Here is a 20,504-nt window from a genome sequence, read left to right on the forward strand (position 1 = left end):
AACATGTGTGACGTTTGTGAGCATAAAATAAAAGCGACTACAATGTTAGTACTGTGAAAATGTGGTGTTCGAGGCAAATGCTGCAAAGGATTCCCTGGACAGCTAACAAACGTGTCCATACTAAGATGGTTACAGATAAAAAACCGTTCGACGCTTTGCCACCAACGCATCCTAAGTTCTTTGGGCCGTGTTATACGCCTGAGATCCATAAAGTCTACAAAAACTCATCGTGACTGGCTGAGTGGAGGGCACCAGACTTCGAGACACCGATCAAGTAAAGGCCCTTACACGTCTTACCATACAGACAGAGGCTATCCAAAGACACGGGAAAAGTGGAGAAAGCTGTGTGGCGCCACTAACACGACATTCAGAAAAGAAGAACGTGACTGTAGAAGAAGTAGATGTTAGTACTAGCAACTCAAGGCGTTTGCACTTTATTTCATAAAATAGCATAGAAAAATTGTAAAACAGTGAATTATTTAAATTGCTGAAGATGGACACTGAAAAACAAACCGGCAACATAATACTGCAAATCGGCTTACAGGTCCTTCCATTAAAAACCATTAATTAGTGAAAACTCACGTCTATGGAATTCCCTTTGCAGCCTTATACTATATTAATGTTTGAGCTTTAACTCGTTTGTAATAGGGAGGTTTTTTGAAAAACAGAAAGTTTAAAAGAGCTCAGAACAAAGCACTAATGAGTAACATCGCATATAGAATTTGTTCTCAATAGAAGTGTAATTCGGAACCTTTTCGATGCTAAAAGATTTTCATTACGTTTGACGTTTCGCTTCGTTATACGAAAACGTGAGTACGTATTGTTATAACCTTCTATTGTTTTTAAGATATAGGGGATTTAATGAAGGTATAAGGTTGTACATACAATTTAATTAATTCCTTTGAAGCCTTTAAGGAATGCATGCCGTATAATACTTGGGTTTGATTCCCAGCGAAATTATAATTGATTCGTAAATAATAAATTAACAAAGCCACTCCTAATCAGAACATTATACTTGTTCATCAAAACTTGAAAGTTTATTTTGTAACAGTATAATACTTTTTAACAAATAAACAAATTCTTGGTTGTGGTATATGTAATAGTTGTAATGTATTGAATAAATATAGTTTTCTCATAGCGGATCAATATATATTTTAAAAATAAATATTACTAAACATATATAACAACGTGGCGATATTAATAAACATCTTAAAAGCTTTGTACCTAACGTCTTTTGTTTCAAGTTGATGGAAAAGTTACGCAATTCGTCAGATATTCACGTCTTTAATTAAAATCTGTGTATGTTTATGCCCTTAGGGAAGGGTTATAAGTATAAAATAAGTTTTGATTACCACCCAAGGAATTAAAAAAATCATATTAATTCAGTTTAATTTAAAATTCGCATTTTATCACATTCCTTTCGAGACTTTTGTCAAATGGTATTAGGACAAAATCAAAGAAAAAATATATGATATTTTTACCATTTTGCTTATTCGGGGGATTAGAAACGATAAATCATTCTTTGTATTTCCTATAATCCTATGTCATATCTTTTTTCGATCATTACTCCATCAACAATATTATCTTTATTCTTCGTTATTAAATAACCTTATTAGGAATTCCCTATAAATAAAATATCTAAAAAGAAGGCCACTTTGTCTTTAATTACAAAATTATAAGATTTCATAACTTTTATATTGAGCTCACAAACGATTTTGTATCTATTATACGAAATAGATGAGAACAGTTTTGGCCTATTGACTTCAGCGTGCGACTCTCATCCCTGAGGTCGTAGATTTAATCCCCAGTTGTGCTATTATTAATAAAGAACGATGAAGGAAAACATAAAAAACCGGCTTGCCTTAGACCCAAAAGTCGACAGCGTGTGTCAGGCTGATCTCCTTCCTATTAGATTGACAAAAGATCATGAAATAGATACAGAAATCCCAACCCAGACCTAAAAAGGTTTTAGCGCCACTAATATGTTTTATACGTAATATATTCCAGCATCGGAGAGATACAATTAAAAATACAGCTTTAAAATAGTGTAAATTTAGCGTAGTGTTTTTTCGTAGTGAATTTTCTTTAATGAATATAAAAAAATTATATTCATTAAAGAAAATTGCATACTTCTACAAGAATCTTTTCATTCATTATTCTTTAGATTCAAGTTTCGTGTACAACATATAATTGATATCGTGTCGCAACTTAAGCCCTATCCATAAATAGCAGCACCCTAAATGTATAAGTACCTAAAGCACTTTCCAAACCGGCTTGCACGCACACAGCGCATCGCCTGCGCCCGCGCCGCTAACGAAGGGAAATTTTGGCAATAACTTGGGCTACAGCCCGCTCAACTGAATATTGTGCACTTGATATTTGATTAATCACGATAAAACTATTTTTGGCTGTATCTATTATTAATTATAGCGAGAATGTTTTTAATACAAGCCTATTCCTGTTTTGATAATTGATTTTGAAATACATATAAAACAGAGTTCAACCTGCTTATCCGATATTGATACCCATAAGACCCTAAGAAAAATTGGTGGGCTGCCATCGAGGCGATACGGATTGGAATTCTCTCTTGTTTTGAAAAGATTGATAAATTACCAATAAAATGATAACTGAAATTCTTTAAAGGAATGAATATTTTTAAGGATACTTGTTTATCAAAGGAACGGAATTAATTTCAAACGTAATCCTCATAATTTTTGTAAATATTTTCCTCAGAAGCAAAACACTCAAATATTTTTATTGCTAAATGAAAGAAGGGTTTAACATAAAAGCAATCATCTCGCTACTCTTTGATATTTAATTTTACTAGAAAAAGTTGTGAGAGTGAAAAGTGGTGAGCGGTAATAATAATTAAATCCTTATAACATTATTTAATTTGATGAATTTAATTGTCCGTCGGGACCCATGACGGGGTTCCGATCAAAGATACTGAAAGAAGTTAGGATAACAACTGAGCGTATCTTAAGGCAGTTTTTGCCGCGCACCACCACTATTTGGAACTAACTGAGTATTTCCGAACCAATTTGACTTAGGGTCCTTCAAGAATACCAATTCTTAAAAGGCCGGCTACGCACTTGCGAGCCTTCTGGCAATGTGAGCGCTGGCGGCTGTATCACTTAACATCAGATGAGCCTCCTGTCCGTTTACCTGCTATCACAAAAAATCTATAGATATAGATTATAGATCTACAATTATTGTAAATATTGGAAATAAACGGGCTTAATTTTTATTTTTATTGTTATTTAATGAAAAGACCAATAATTATTTGTTATGTGACAGTCAAAATTAAAAAAGGATATTTTTATTTATGCTGAAAGGTGATTGTTTGTAGAAGCAACCTCAAATTCTGAGGCTCAGAGGTGTCAGTATTCTTTCCTTACGATGTTTTCTTTTACCGTAGCTGTAAGTGTCGATGGCACACAAACAAAGGAACTACGTTTATAGTGAAAAAACCTTTTGTGAATAAAGTTGCACTGACACCATTCAGACGAATATTAATGCACTAATGTATAAAAATGTTGTACGTATGTATTGTATGTGATGTTAGTGTGTGTGAAGCCGGTCATTATTCGTAAGTACTAGAGGATAGGAACCCTGTACATATAGATTTCGGGAGTACAGTCCTGATAATAAGTTTGCGATATGGATTATTTATTATATGTTTTCGTTGCTCTTTTGCAGATAATTATTGGCGAATAAGTTTATACTAAATATATGTTATTGAATGTTGCCATATTATACGTGATACGTAACAGCCTGGAAAATTTATGGAAATCATTGCAGACCAGGTTCTGCGAAGATGAATTGGCCTAAATAAATACATTTTCATTAATAATTAAAAAAAACAGCGTGCAACGGTCACACGTTGCACGCTGTTTAACATCAGTTCAGTGATGCCACGGACACTCACATTGCCAGAAGGCTCGTAATTGTGTTGCCAGAAATGGTACTCCTTTTTTAGGAAGGACGTCGAGGTGATACTGGTGGAATTTTGTATTCTGTCACGACGTCCGATGATGAAATTCTGCTGCAGGTGCGAGAATACGAAATACTCGTCTAAACACTCTCCATCGTAAACGCGAAAGAAGATGTTTTGCCCCCATTTCTCTACGCAACGCCAAAGCATCAAGCTGCTCGGAAAGTGACTGGTCGTCGACGATTCCAATCGCTCTACTGAATACGGTCAAGTTGAAGAAGCTGGTACGGGGGACCTCCCGCTCAGAGGTGAGAACAGTCCTCCATGTGAGGCCAAAGGCGCAAACTTGTGTCTTCTTGGGGTTAAATTGGACTAGATTTAGTCTACCCCAGTTCGAGACTCCACATTGCAAAGTTTCGTTTCAGACACAAGTTTATTCGGTACTCATCGACAACTGCCCGGCCAGTGTAAGTATCCCTAGTGCTGTCATCCGCATAGCAATGAATGTTGCAACTTATCATTGATGTGCAGAAGAAACAGTGTCGGGGAAAGGACACAGCCTTGTGGACACAGCCGGGTGGACACGGACTGTCTCCAACACGCTCTGTCAATAACGACCTTGGTGCTCTTATCAGTGTAAAAGCTAGAAATCCAATCGCATACGGTGAACCAGGGAAAGTTTAGTTTAAATAAATTTTTTGTATATAACTTTGAACGTTCTTAGTTGACTTCTATTGTAGTCATTTTATTAATTAGTAAGGGGCAAAGCCTTAGTTTTTCACTAAGCTTTAGACACATAAATCTGAAGATAAAGGAAATTGTTAATGACGTCGTTACTGTCTTAAGAGTTCGTCTGATTTTTCTTTCAAAAAACTTAGGAATTGTTTTCTGTATTTTGATTTTGATTGTAAAAATTAAATGTTAAATCTTTTGTTCTATTCACCAAAATTTTACCAGAATAATCGAAATTACTTAAATAGATCAGAATTCAATGAATAGAGCCGAGATAAAACACATAAAATTATCTATGAAATAATAATCTAAGGCTCAACCCGACCTAATTACACAAATTAAGTGCCATTTATTGATCTACCCTCGGGCGAACGTTAATTAAAACTTCAACTCAGTCAACTCAATTTAAAATTTAGACTTAAGTTTTGCGTTTTAATTTAATTCAGGTATACCTTACGAAACAGACAATGCCGCAGTGCCCTGTGAGTTTAGTTTTTTTCATTTTATTTTATTTTTGTGCTTTGTCTAATAAAAAAGTATTTTATAATTGGAATATAAATCGACGATACCGTGGGCTGAATAAATTAAATCGATTTATTTTTCACCGTCAATCATGAAATTTTTGTATCAATATCAATCAATAAAAAACTTTTTTAACTCCTAATTGATAATATAGCAATTTTGTTCAAAATTGAATTAAACATCTATTTGTGTAGGTACTTAACTACATAATATATATATATATACATAATTGTCATATAAAACAATAACAATTCTCATATAAAATTGTTAGGGTTTCCGTTTACTGTAATCCTACACTCTATATCTATGAGTTGTTAATATCTGACCACAATTTTTAATAGTTTAATTTAAATTTGTTCTAATAAAAAGGTAATACTTTTCGTAAGGACTTTTTTACTTCTTGAGGAGATCAAAATACCGGCGTCGTAAGTATCGATATATTTCGCCCACCGTACGTAGGTTAACGCTCACACACAAAGAACCGCCAAAATCGGTCGCAGGCGCATAGGTCAAGCGCACTTCTCCGTCCCTCTCGCACACACAGTAAAAGTGAGATAGATATTGTCTAAAGAGCTTACAAAAATGCAGTTTCGGGCAAGTAATGACGGTTTCTTGGTATTAGGTATTGCAATTGCTTTATCAATTTGATCTTTAGTTGCCGACATCATGAAGGACATCAATTTTGATAAAAACTGTTTGCATTTTTCCTTCTTTTTAGATAGTATAGAAACGTTATAAATGAAAAAACTATTGGAAACAACACTGGTATTATCATAAGTATTATGCCCCATTGCAGCAGTGTTGGCTTAGTGGCTTCAGCGTGCCACTCTTATCCTTGAGGTCGTAGGTTCAAACCCCGGCTGTACACCAATGGACTTTCTGTCTATGTGCAAATGGCATTCGCTAGAACGGTAAGGAAAACATCATGATGAAACCGACGGCGTGAGTCAAGCACAAGAGGGTAATCACCTACTCGGGTAATAGATTGACAAATGATCGTGAAACAGATAGAGAAATCTGAGGCCCTGACCTAAAATGGTTGTAGTGCCACTGATTTATTTATTTATTTTTATTATGCCCTAATAATGTAGTCTGCGGCAGGGAGATATTATAAAAAATATTTTTTTTTTATACTATACTTTATATGCTATGCTTTTTATATACTATACTTGGTTTATTTGGTCGAACGATATGTAGTCCTCGGTTCCACATGGCGAAAAAATTGCTATAAGTCACCACAAGCAAGTTACCATTTGGTCCACCGTAAGGCAGAGCTTGCTTACTTAATTATTGAGGCGTATTAATAACTCGGGGCGGTCAATTGTATACCCTATCAGATGACATTTATTTCTCAGTGTATTTGTAATAAAATATATAAAAACTTCGAAACTCAGTCTTAAAAGATTTTCGATGAGAAAAAGTGAGTTATAACTTGAGTATCCATTCCAATCGGTAAGACTCTACAAACGCGATTAGAGACTGAAGCAAGCTTTTAAAATCTCTTGGAAAACGCTGCCTTCAATTTCACGGCATTTAACTTTCTTCTCTCGAATTCGCAATTTCAAGTGCATTTTAGAATTCTGAGTTTGCTTTGGAAATTCACATTTTTATTTTACGATATTGGTATGTACAATATATCGTTGAGTTGCTTCAATATTCAATTTTTATCTTTAAAGAACAATTTTCGTCTGGTTGATAAACATATGCTTTTTATCCATGTGCGTATTTCTTTCGAAAGGTTTCTTCCATTTTATTTATTTGCACTTCGTTGCAGTATTACAGTACAATTAAAATAATTAAATAACTGGGAGGGCAACAGGCAACCACTGTTAGAAGAAAAATTAGATAACATGATCGCAAGAAGTGCAAAACTACAAAAAAGAAAACAAAACTAAAACTCGTGATTCAGTTTTAGTTTCTGTTTATGACTAATACACATATTTATATCACTAGAAGTATATAAAAATTATCGTTATAAGTAATGTCTCTGTATCTTTTATTCACAGCGTAAACATAATTTGACAGAAAAAGACGATGAAGGGCTTTAGCTAAAAGGGTAAGTAAGTACAACTAAATTAATGTATTTTTTATAAATAAGAGAGCGAATATATAATAAGTCTAAGTAAAGAAAGTTTATTGAACGTACATAAATTTTATATCAGGTGCAACTTTTCTTCATTTAAGAGTAGGTATATAATAAAATCCTCGTACCACTTACGTTTACATTGATAGTTAAAGAAGGAATATTTTATATATTATTACATATTACATAACAGGTTTAAGGTATCTTCCTTATCACATTTTTCGTCTAAAAAATATATCTTCGCTATTGTAATATGTAAAAGAACTACAATTTATAATATAATATAATATCCAAATTGAACTGAAAAAACAGTTTTACAATATTTAGCGCCTAGTTAAAAATAATGAGCAATGAGACCTATACATGATTTACAGGCGCAGAAATTCCTAGCAGTTAATAATTTTTGAAAGTAAATAAAGTTTTACGAAAACAACCACGAGTGTTCTCGTTATTATTACTTATTCACGCAGGGGCTGAACATGACACTTAGATTTATTAATGTCAGGGGACGAGGTGCGATACCCAAATATTAATTCAAAGTCGGACGTGTAACACTTACGTTAATGAATACATACAGAAATTGTGTTATTAGATTTCTGTTCACAATATACCATGTGATGTGCTCATGTAGTTTTAAAGGAATAACTATTCACTACTACTATTAAACGTAACAAGTTGTAGTTTGCTGGTAGTTTTTAATTTGATTGTCAAGTTACAAACAACTCGAAATTTGTTCGATTCATCGAAATTTGTTGGAGGTTGGATCATGATGTTTGATCATAATGTTGCGAAGTGTTAATGGTTAAAAATTATATCACGAAGTAGATAAAGGAAGTAATTCTACGTTTGGGTACACAATTTATAAAGTCTTTAACATTGAATAAAATAAATCTATGGCACTAAAACCTTTTTAGGTCTAAGCCTCAGATTTCTGTATCTGTTTCATGATCATTTGTTAATCTAATAGACGAGAGTAGGTGATCAGCCTCCTGTGCCTGACGCACGCCATCGACTGGGTCGTTCCGTTCGAGCGAATGTTAAATGCGCACATAAAAAATGGGTACACACCCGGGTATCGAACCTTCGACCTCAGAGATAAGAGTCGCACGCTGAAGCCACTAGGCCAACACTGCTCCAACGATGGTTTAACGTTGAATATATACAGTAATAATGTATCTACCTTGATCTCAATTGGTGGTTATAAAAAGTAAAGGTCTCTTCTATATACACTACTTATTTAGTAGTCTGTTACGTTTATAGTAAAAAATGTAAAATAGCAAAAGATATACCGTTTTTGTTGTAAGTGCATTTTCATTTAAACAAACAACAATTTTAAAAGGTACTTACCATATGCTATATGCTAAACACAAAAACATACAATGCTTACTCCTTCATCTATCATTACGAAAGGTTCAACATTCATATTTGATTTAAATTGACGCGAATATTCCTCCATTAAATCAACAAATTATAAGAACACAAAATCTATTTACCTGTTCATTGCTGTCTGGTTTGCTACTCGTCACAGAAGCTGAAGACGGCACTGGTTTCTTCGCACACCACCGCCTGCACATGCATCTGAAAATTTAATTTCCAAGAATAAATGTCGTTTCCCAATGGGGGAACCATTACAATTATGCCATAAAATTTATACAGAATCAGTTGGTTGTTTTGGTTGCTTTTTTTTAAGAAAAGGAGGCCAACGGGCAACAGGCTCACCTGATGTTAAGAGACACCACCACTTAGAATTGGTACGCTCTTTTCTTGAAGGGCCCTAAGTCGAATTGGTTCAGAAATACTTAATTCAGATTTGTACTAATAAATCCAAAATAAGTACATATTGTTTTGCCTATAGTCAAACTGTTCACTCTAATCATAGGAGTGAGTGGTTCACACAGGATGTCAAAAGTAAAGTAAATATATGTGTTTATTTTTAAAAAAGTTTTTATTACAATCTGACTTGAATTTATTTCCCTAACCATTAAAAAAAACAATTATTTAAACTCAAACTCAAACTCAAAATATCTTTATTCAAGTAGGTAACCAAGTACACTTTTGAATAGTCAAGTTAAATTAATCGTAAATTTACATTTACTACCAGTTCGCAAGTCAAGGACGTAGAGCGGGTAAGAAGAACTGGCAAGAAACTTTCCGCCACTCTTTTTAATCGCCAAGTATTGTCATACAAATTGTTTGAACTGGAGCAATTCAATCCCAAGGATTAGGATCATTTAAGTAGTCCTCAAATTTATAAAAAGCTTTGTTGATTAATTTTCGTTTAACGAGGACTTTGAATTTATTTAGTGATAATTCTCTAATTGCGCTTGGGAGTTTGTTGTAAAAACGAATACAATTTCCATATAAGGAGTGGTTTATCTTTTGGAGCCTGGTTGGTCGTACACTCAAATTAGTTCTATTTCGCGTATTATACTGGTGAAAGTCACCATTTGTTTTAAAATCGTTTATATTTTTTTGGACATACAACAAGGCTTCAAGAATATATTGACCAGATAGTGTCATAATATTTAATTCCTTAAACTTATTCCGTACCGACTCCCTCGGAGAAACACAACAAATACCCCGAACAGCCCGCTTCTGCAGCACAAATATGGATTGAACCTCTGCAGCAGCACCCCACAATAAAATGCCGTACGACATAACGCTATGAAAGTAGCTATGATACACAATTTTAGCCGTGTCCTCATCAGTAAACTGTCGGATTTTCTTTACTGCATATGCTGCAGAGCTCAGCCTATTCGAAAGAGTCTCTATGTGTGGGCCCCATTGGAGTTTACTATCTATTGTTATGCCTAGAAAAACAGTTTTGTCAACAAAGTTTAGTTCACTGTCCTTAATTTTCAGGTTACCAATATCTCGCTTTACGCTAGTAGTTGTAAATCTAATACATTTTGTTTTATTCTCATTAAGCAATAAGTTATTTACATTAAACCAGTTAACTATACGAGAGATAGAATTGTTTACATCGTCCAATAATACGTTATTCCTATTCACTTTAAATAGAAGTGAAGTGTCATCAGCAAACAATACCATCTCATGAACTTCGTTGACAAAGAATGGGAGGTCATTTATGTAAATCAGAAATAAGAAAGGCCCGAGAATCGATCCTTGGGGGACGCCCATTGATACCTGCGAACCCGGAGAGGTGACTCCATTGACATGAACTCTTTGGATCCTTCCCTTTAAATATGAATTCATCAGGCTGGAAGCTTTGCCATCAACGCCATAGTGTTGAAGCTTTCCAACGAGTATATCAGGATGAACACAGTCAAAGGCCTTTGACAGGTCACAAAAGACGCCGACTCCATCATATGATTCTTCCCAGGCGTTAAATATGTCCGAAATCAACTTCACACCGGCATCGATTGTGGAGCGACCCTTAGTGAAACCATACTGTTTATTATGTAAGAGTTTATTTTTATTAAAATGTAAAGAAAGCTGGTCTAGCATTATCTTTTCAAAAACTTTGCTCAACGCAGGGAGCACGGAAACAGGTCTGAAGTTTGACGGATCAGACTCACTACCTGCCTTGAACAACGGTGTAATCTTACTTAATTTCATTTCGTCCGGAAAGACTCCACAATCGATACAGCTGTTAAAAATTATAGACAATTCAGAGCTTATTACATTAATAACGGAATTTAAAATGACTGTTGACATACCCCATATATCTTTACTTTTTTTTTAATTAATAAGCTTAAAAGTTTTAACGATATCATTACAAGTTATATGTTTAAACTGAAATTTAATATTACATTCAGGTACACATTTTTCTAGCAATGAGATCGCAGCAGCAGGTGAAGAATCTAGGGACTTGGTCGTATTTAGTGGTACATTTGTAAAGAACTCTTCAAAAGAAGAAGCTACCTCTGGGTCAGATTTTATTAACTTCCCTTTAACTTTTAACATATAATCAGTTCGTTTGTCAGACGTTTTACCTGATTCTTCATTTATTATTTTCCAGGTAGCTTTTACTTTATCCATGCTATTTTTTATTTTTGAACTCAAATATTGAGACTTTGCAGTTTTGCAATCTTTTTTGAAATTATTTGAATACAACCTAACATATTCCCTAAATTCCACACTAGTGTTATATTGCATTTCGTCATAGATTTCATATAATTTTAACCTTTTCCTGTGTAACTCCTCATTTGCCCAGTCACAGAAACTTGTTTTCTCAGAGACCAATAAAGTCTTTTGAGTAAATACTTTCTTGAATTCATCAATAAATGATCCAAAAAAAGTATTGTATAAATTATTAGGGGATGAGTTGCCACACAGAAATGGCATTCTATAGACCAATGCTTCTCTAAATCTGTCCAAACGGTCATTTGTAATAGGAGTTATCACAATTTTCTTCTTTTTACATGTTTTTTGTTTCCTTAATTGGAATTCAAACCATTGACCAGTGTGATCAGATTTAAATCTATTGAAAATACAAACATTCAAAGGGGCTATGTCACTATATATGTTATCTATACAAGTTGCGGTGCTAGCTGTTATTCTTGTGGGTGAATGAAATTGATTTATTAAATTGTATGAACGAAAAAGACTAAGTATGCGTACACTTGAATTAGAATGACAAAGTAAATTGACATTAAAGTCCCCACACACAATTAGCCCTTTATTACACTTTACTAATTTACACAATATCTCCTCTAATACATTTTCAACATTATTATAGACAGCTGATGGAGGACAATATAGACATACAACAATGAATTGCTCCAGTTCCACACAGGAGATTTCAATAGTTAGTTCTACAGAGAGGCTGATAATATCCTTTCTTTCTTTGCATTTAAGTTTTTTACTTATTAGGATTAATGAGCCACCATGAATTGCATTTTCTCTGCAAAACACACTACCAACCCTGTGGTTACAAAAATTAAACAAAACTTCATATTTTTTTAGCCAGTGCTCTGTTATGCACAAAAAGTCTATTTTTTGACTATTCAAGAATAGTTCAATTTCTAATTCTTTATTTTTCATCCCCTGTATATTTTGATGAACCACAATAATTTTTTGGGAATGAATTTTATCACATAATATACTTACCTTATTATTGCAAGAGTGGTGCTCTGTTGTCCTATTATCTAATTTAAATAAATATTATTTGGAATTTCTTCCAAGGTCTTATAATCTAATGTTTGCTCAATAGAAGCAAGGGGTCTAGCCAAATTCTTGGCTGTCATCTCTATAAAATATGATAGCGAAACAGCTATCTGTCTTTTTAAGAAAGCAGGTAGGTAATAATATCTACCCTTTGTAATAAAAAACTTTTTTGTATACCTATTGGTATCTATGACACAAAATTTATCATTATACATTGCCAATGTATGCAATGTTTGATTAAGAAACCTACGCTATACGTCTCTTAAGACAGTCATCTTTACATATATTATTAACTGTGTGTTTGACAAATAATAACTTCGGTCCGCTAGATCATACTGTAACAGCATTATACTGGTGTACAAGACTAGGAACCGGTTGCATTTATCCACCTACACAAGTCGCTGTTACACATGTTTTACGAGGCATGCCCAGGATGTACCTAACATTCAGCCTAATCTGATAGATAAATATCTAAAGGCGGCAAACAGAAATCAAATAACGGGTCTCGCAAGGAATTGCGCACCGGCTCGCCCATGAATATTGTAAATAAAAATATTACCGATGTAGCCGGGGCAAATCTCGCGAGACGTGTAACGCGTCATTCGTGAACTGGTTTATTGTAATTAATATATTGTACCTTTTTAGATATTACAGCATCAAGGATTGTTTTTATCTATTTTTTCATTATTTTCACAAGTATTGCAAAATTAAACTTATATGAAATGTTTTTTTTGTTTTGTTTCGCATTTCTCAACCATTCAATCACAATGTGTCACAGCGAAGCGTGGCAGGGAACAGCTAGTTATTAATAAGGTTTGCGCAATTTTTTTTTTTTTTTAAGACAATTCACACCAATTGTCCTAGTCCCATGCTAAGCTGGTGAAGCTTGTGTTATGGGTACTAGGCAACGGATATACATACATATTATAGATAGATAGACATATAAATACTTATTTAAACACCCAAGACCTAAGCACAACACCAAATGCTCATCACATCGATGTTCGTCTCAGCCGGGGATCGAACCCGGGACCCATGGATTCGCAGTCAGGGGACCACTACACCAATGAGTTGTCAAAACAATTTGAACACAACTTGTGCTGCATATAAGTAAATCGTTAATTTATATAATAGTGTCCTGATATTTTTGCATTTTCCAATATCATAGATCAAACGACCCGGCTGTAAATTCATCTGTACACCGGCAATGATTGGATCATTCGCTCAGTGAGACTTGGCCGAGTGCCAGGGGCCATCGAATGAGATTAACTTTACACGCTTAACGACGTTGTCTAAATATTGTGCCAAGGGTTCATAACGAGTGGTTTTACAATCACTTGTTGAGTTTTATTGTTTGTTTTAAGTATTCAAAGTTTTCTAACACAGCCGCTTTATGCAGTTACGTGCAAATAGAATTAAATTTAGTAGCTGCTACGACTCTATGAGTTTTCTTCTGGTGCATGTCTACGTGACTATAACTTAACTATTAACTATTTAAATCATCGAGAATTTTCTCTAGATAAAAAAGGGATGTCGAATTTTTCTGTTTTCAATTAAATTCAGTATTTTATATAACAGTAGTACAAACTGTTCAACATTGTGATGATACAATCTCAAATTTGATGCATTTAATACAGTACTTGAACTAATCGAGGATATATAGCTATTAGCGGCTTACAATACCTTAATAAAATAAAATAAATCAGTGGCCCTTTTTAGGTCTGGGCCTCAGATTTCTGTATCTCTTTCATGATCATTTGTCAATGTAATAGGCAAGTAGGTGATCTGCCTCCTGTGCCTGACACAAGCGACTTACTGGGTCTAAAGCTAGCTAGTTCTAGCGAATGTTAAATGCGTACATAAATAAAGTCCACAGGTGCACACTGCACAGCCGGGGTTTGAATCTACGACATCAGGAATTTGAGTCGCACGCTGAAGCCACTAGGCCAACACTGCTCTTACAATGCGTTTACCAAATTAATATTTCGATAAAAAAATTGTTATAAATAAATACTCAACAATTTTCTTTCCAAAAAAATAAAAATTTTCTTCTAGGTTTTATTTTATACTCTATACAAGTTTTCGTAATAATACAGTGTATATTTGTGGAAAGGACACAATTTGATGTCAAAGTATTAGATTGTAACCTTCGAAATTGAATTATATCAGATTCCTTTGATGTCTGCCTCTGTCCTTAAGGCTACAATGTACAAGAATATATATATACATTATATATATATATATATTCTTGTACATTACAGACACGACAAGAATATATATATACATTATATATATATTCTTGTACATTATATATACTACACTATATATTTCTAACAAAATGCACAATTTACGAATAGTGAGCGGTATTTTGGAAGCAAATTATTACAACTTTACGAATATTTATAGAAATGGATTTAGATTTTGATGTAACAGTAAAAAAAATACTAGTTTTAATGTTATATGATCCAGTGCATTTAATTTATTTATATATTTATTTATTGATATCGTACTTCTTGTAACAACGTTTTAACTTTTAACTAAGTTTAATTTAACGAAATTTTAAAGTGCAAACAAACCGCGAACATAAACAAGCTAAAATAATAGCAAAACTAGTTAAGCGTTGGCCTCCAAACTCCGCTTAAAATATAACAATCTGAACTACCCCGCTCCAATAACGACGTGAGCTGAAAACTCTCGTATTTTTGCATTTATTTCCCGACAATTCAACGTTTTAATGTTGGGAAAATAACGCAGAGTCAAGTTTCATTGTATAATATGCCGCTTGGCTGCTAGGGCTGCCACGAAAAATGGCAACGCAAACTGTTAATAGAAAATTCAATTGATTTCTGTTTCGGCCTTTCTATTTTTCGGGAAATTGATGGCTATGAAACTGGCATCTGAAGATCTATTCTATCTAAATATTGTATAATTCAATGCAATTTATTTCTATATCCCATACATCCCCTTAAATCTCATACATTTCAACATCTTTTATTAATGATATTTATTAATAAACTAGATAGAACAAATTACGGAAACAGCAGATGGTGTTTGCCGTGCACCACCACTATGTGGAACCAGCTGCCTACTGTAGTACTTCCGAACCAATTCGACTTAGGGTCCTTCAAGAAGAGAGCGTGCCAATTCTTAAAACGCCTTCAGCGCACTCGCGAGCCCTCAGGCATTGAAAGTGCCCATGGGCAGCGGTATCACTTAATATCATGTGCGCCTCCTGCCCGTTTGACCCCTGTTCTATAAAAAAATGAGATAGAAAGCTAAATGAGTCAAATTATCTGAAATAAAAGGCCATTATTATTATTAATAGAAACTAACATTAGCCGCACATTAAGTATGTAAAACAAGATTATTAAGGTACTGATCACGTGACTTTCTACATATAAGATATAATTTACTTCCTTTTATGAAAATGTTTTTTTCAATAGACCGCCTACAAAGTGACGGTGAACTACGAGGTTGCAAATACATCCTGCATACAAAGTGTTTTTTAGCGACAACCCTGTCTACTTCAGTGAAGTTATAAAAACATTATTATAAATGTAATGTTTGACATAGATGTACTAAAAGTACCATTATGTAGCGTTTACTTAACAAGAGTATTACGTAATGCAGGGAATATAAAACTTTTTGACCTATATTTTTAAGCGATACATTCATATAGATAGATAGAGGCCGTGCATTTGAATCCCTGTGCATTAACAGAATTTTCTTTCAATCTGTCCAAATGCTGTTTGCCCTGCTTTTATGGTTTTTGAAAGATGGATTTTGTCAAGAGACAAGATGTTAATTATTTGTAATATAATAGTAATTAATGTAACAAATTGAATTAAAAAAAACTAGATTCAGTTAATTATTTTTCATTAACACACCTTTACCTTATAAAATTGTAGAATCAAAATATTTGTTTTTGACGCATTATAATCTGCTTAAAAATAATCATGACTTTAAAGCGTGTTAGTACGAGATTTCCAGTTCAATCGGATTCCGGGATCCGTTTGTTGCCCTATATCTATGCTATGAACGCTCCTAGCCTCCTAAGGATATTAGTCTCAAGGGACATGCTCATAACTCGACATAAATCACGTCGCTAAATCGTAGAACCCCAAACGTCCCTCACATAAAATATTCCCTGGTATATTGTCACAAAACACACTTGTTATAGAGATGAAGTGAATAATCATTTCATTCTTATAAAAATTAGTATCGTAGCAACCGTTTGGCACAGAATGCTATTTTCATATATCTATATTACCTTTTGTTTGCTTACCGTACTAGTAATGTAATGAAGAGTACAGCCAGCAGCGGCAACAATGTTCCAAAGCAAGCCATGAATAAAGTCTGCACATCGGAGTAACCTGAGAACATTGACAGAACTGCGACAGGTCACATGCCAGGGTACCAGACCAGATTAGGACAGGTTTGTGATGTATCATTGTAATAAAACAAATAAAAGTATAGATAATAATTAGTATATATGTGAAAAAGTAAAATTATTATACAAAAATATAAAAATTATTAGTTTAGAAGAAAATTAATGTTTTCTTTTAATAGTTTCTGACTTATAAGTAAGCAAGAGTGGAGATATACTAGTATTATTTAAAGTCTTTTTCACTTAAACTACTCATTTGATCATAAACTCAAACGCATAATCTTGCCAAGTTACAATTCAACAAAGTTAAAATGCATATTTTCTCTAATTATTAAGGATTCCTTGAAAATATCAAAGTTACTCTCCAACCCATCTCAAGAATAATGGGTTCAATTTATTGAAGACCAGACGCTTTAATAACAACCCCGTAATTATCTGTAATTATCTACTCCCAGCCAGGATCTAATGAGAATCTACCACGGATAATTTATCCCACATAATGTGCAATTTCCATTAAATTGAAGTGTCAATGAGATGGTTCGAGCGAAACGAACGGGCATCGAATAAAAATAGGTCCAATAATTACTCCCGACTCAGCTAAATTATACCGGGTCAGACGGAAATAGGAACAGTAAATATTTTCGTAAATACGACTCGGAAAAACGTTATGAAAAGAGTTTTCCTTAAAACGGGTGCATTGCATTTGTTTGAGCTAAATAATTTGAGCACTTTGTTCATTGTGATATTTCATACCAAGTCGCTGTAGCAATAAGTACTTACTCGTGTCTGGTGCAAGGTCGTTGTCCACATCATGTCCTGTGATATTACCAAAGGTATAAGCACTCTTATTTTCACCAATCTTAGGCTTATCTACTTCTACTAACTCTACATAGTCAACCTTTTTGAGCACATCACTAGAGTTCTTATCAACTTTATCTAAATTGTTATCACTGAACACAGCAGTCCTATTACCATCAGTCTCATTGAGCCGGGCGATCAAGAATTCGAATCTGGGACCCTCAACAAATTCCGATTCAGGCCTGAATAAAATGTCCGTTAAAGTTTCTTCTCTATCGGATTCTGAATCGATCATTGACTCCAGTAGAGCACTTGACGTGTTCAATTGTTTCTCGAATGCCTCTGCCTCATTTTTTGTCATTTCTAAAATGCTCACTTGATCCTTTATCACCTTTTCCGAGAGAGCTTCATCCCTATCCTGTTCCGCGTTGACAATTGCTTCCATTTGTTTATTAGAGCTTTTATTTGTCTCTTCTGGTGTCTCATCGGCTGGATCTTCTCCATTGGCAACAATAAGAGTATCAGAGTTAGAGTCGACTGGTATCGTAAAGGTGCTGTTGTTATTAATAAAGTCGGTGACATTAGCAGAGAATGGCCGAGAGTGCACTAAATCAACTGATAATAGAGAGTTCAAAAGATAGAAGAGAAGTTTTAACTTGACGTTAGTCATTTTGTGGTTAATATGATTGCATAGTCTTCATCTTTAAGCCATCGAGAAGGTCAAGGAAACCTGGGAACAAAAAAAGTTTTTGATGATTTGGTGTCTAATTATCACCCATCTTCAGGTTTCATATTATAATTACAAAGTAAGTAGTAAAATCGTTAGAAGTTATGGAAGTTCCTTTTAAACTAATTTTTATAAGATAATTTTTCTAATTTTATTACTATTTTTAACCTTCATAAGATATAGAAAAATCTAGCTATTCAGTTTATTCAAACATAATTACACTTGGCTGTGTCTCTGACATAATTTATACAGCTCTTGCTTTTAGAAAGCTCTGAGTAAACTCAAAGCTGTTTCCGGATCTCAGCTAACTCCTGATTTTCTTTAACTTTTTCTGTTACTTTTATTTTAGTTTGGATCAAGATTTCTTTCATTAACTTAATCCATAAAACAAACTGTACAACTTTTGCTTACTTACTAAGCATTTATATGGCCAGTGTATTTTTTATAATTTAATTGTTAATATGTTAATTTAATATACAGTTTTTGGTGTCCAGAATGTAAGTCTTTTAAGGTTTTATAACTGGTTTGTTGCTTACTCTTAATTAACTGAACAAACAAACAACAAACAATGTTCAGTTGATTCATTAAATAGAAAATAATTGGACTTATAATATACCAAACTGTTTTACGAGAGTTTATACATCTTAGTAACACTAAATGTCTAATATTCAATTTAGATTGAATGTTTAAATTTGAATAATTAATTGATAATAATACTATATACGCGCATGCTTCATTAATAAACCTCTTTGTCAAAGCCTTCGCAAAATCGACGTTGAAAAGCGCAAACAGCGTCAAGACAAATGTGTGTTGCTTACTATTGATCGCTGTAGCGCTGAAACAAATCCCTTTCATTGATTCACGAGCGCTGTCAGCGTTATCCGGTCAGAGAGGAAATAATACTTTGTCATTATTGTCGAGCGATACATCATGATTTGTTTTGGATATTATTTTTAGGATCAAAAAGAATTTCGTATTACATTTTTGACAGCTTGTACGTTGTAATATTAACTTAATTAAATGTATCATATTTTTTTAACAAGTAACGCGTTTGTCTGGTCCTGGTGGAAGGTAAGATACTAAAGTTGTAAGTCCTACCAAAAATTTGCTCATTTGATCTTGATGATGTATGATCATGATGTATTTTTCCGGATAAACAACCGCAGATGATCAAACCAATTTTATACATTTTATTAGGGCAGCACTTTATTAAAATAACATTTATCGAGTAAACTGTAGTGTAAATTTTATAAAAGAAATACACAAATCCGATATTGAAACCTAAACCTATGCGGCTATTACCGGAAGTTAGTATTGAGTGTCAATTGATCGTTTTCCGTTTCTGTCGTAATTGTCATTAAACACTGCCAGTAGTTCAATTTGCGTTTGGTTTGTTTTCACAGCGTTCACTGAAATCGCTTACAATTAAGTTTCTATCTACCGCATACAAAACTTATGTACTTCGTTGTTCCATTTATTATATACTTGGTTTAACTGGCAGAATAAAACATTCATCAACAATAATCATATCATAAAATACCGAATGATAAATCATGACTATTTAGGCATTAAATTCATTTGTTTAACAAGGTAATTTCACATATGACAAAAAAGGTTTTTGAGTATGTAGAATGAACTGGCCTGATATAGTTCTACGCGAAATGTTGATACACGCTCTTGTTGCATCGGATAGTATGTTTATCGTGTACATAAAGCGTTGTCTCAGTTTAGCAAACAAAGAGACTTTTGTATATTTCCAACATATCGAAAACAGAGCATTGAATCCGGGTCAAATAAAAAACCGATTAGATGACGTGTACAAGGAGTCCTCGCCGTCCAACGGCACAGACAATTTGGTGAAAAAGTTTCGAAGAGAGAGAAACCGTCGAAGACATTGGCCATGACGTTCGGTCGGTGGAAGTATTGACTCCTGAATATACCATATTATCAAGAGCAGAAGTACTTGCAGTCAGAGAGGCGATACGACTTCCAACTATTCAAAGTTAGAGTGTACTCATCCCAAAGGCAACGCACTCACTAAAAATGGGTGTCCATGGGCTGCGATAACTGCCCATTTTGGGAATCCCGTAGGCTCTTTTGCCCCTATTATATTTAAAAAAAAATTCAAGCAATACTTTGATTATATGCTGCCGACAAATTTATTGCAGACTAAGGTGCAGTCACGAACTAG

At 33.9% G+C, this 20,504-nt stretch overlaps 1 protein-coding gene across 2 annotated transcripts in view; it reads right to left on the bottom strand.

Moving 5' to 3' along the window:
* LOC125048854 overlaps positions 1–20,504 on the bottom strand; it is a 35,906-nt gene that overhangs the window by 11,411 nt on the left and 3,991 nt on the right. Inside the window, exons 2-4 of one of the 2 annotated variants that reach the window (XM_047647789.1) lie at positions 17,569–18,316; positions 16,687–16,792; positions 8,765–8,849 (exon numbers count right to left, since the gene is read on the bottom strand). In XM_047647789.1, the coding sequence (XP_047503745.1) occupies positions 8,765–8,849; positions 16,687–16,792; positions 17,569–18,256 (879 nt within the window). In that variant the 5' untranslated portion in view covers positions 18,257–18,316. The remainder of the gene's footprint in view (positions 1–8,764; positions 8,850–16,686; positions 16,793–17,568; positions 18,317–20,504) is intronic. The other variant, XM_047647790.1, reaches the window with a different exon arrangement.

Source organism: Pieris napi, chromosome 4 (assembly GCF_905475465.1).
Source record: "Pieris napi chromosome 4, ilPieNapi1.2, whole genome shotgun sequence".
In the NCBI taxonomy this organism is placed as follows: Eukaryota; Metazoa; Arthropoda; class Insecta; order Lepidoptera; family Pieridae; genus Pieris; species Pieris napi.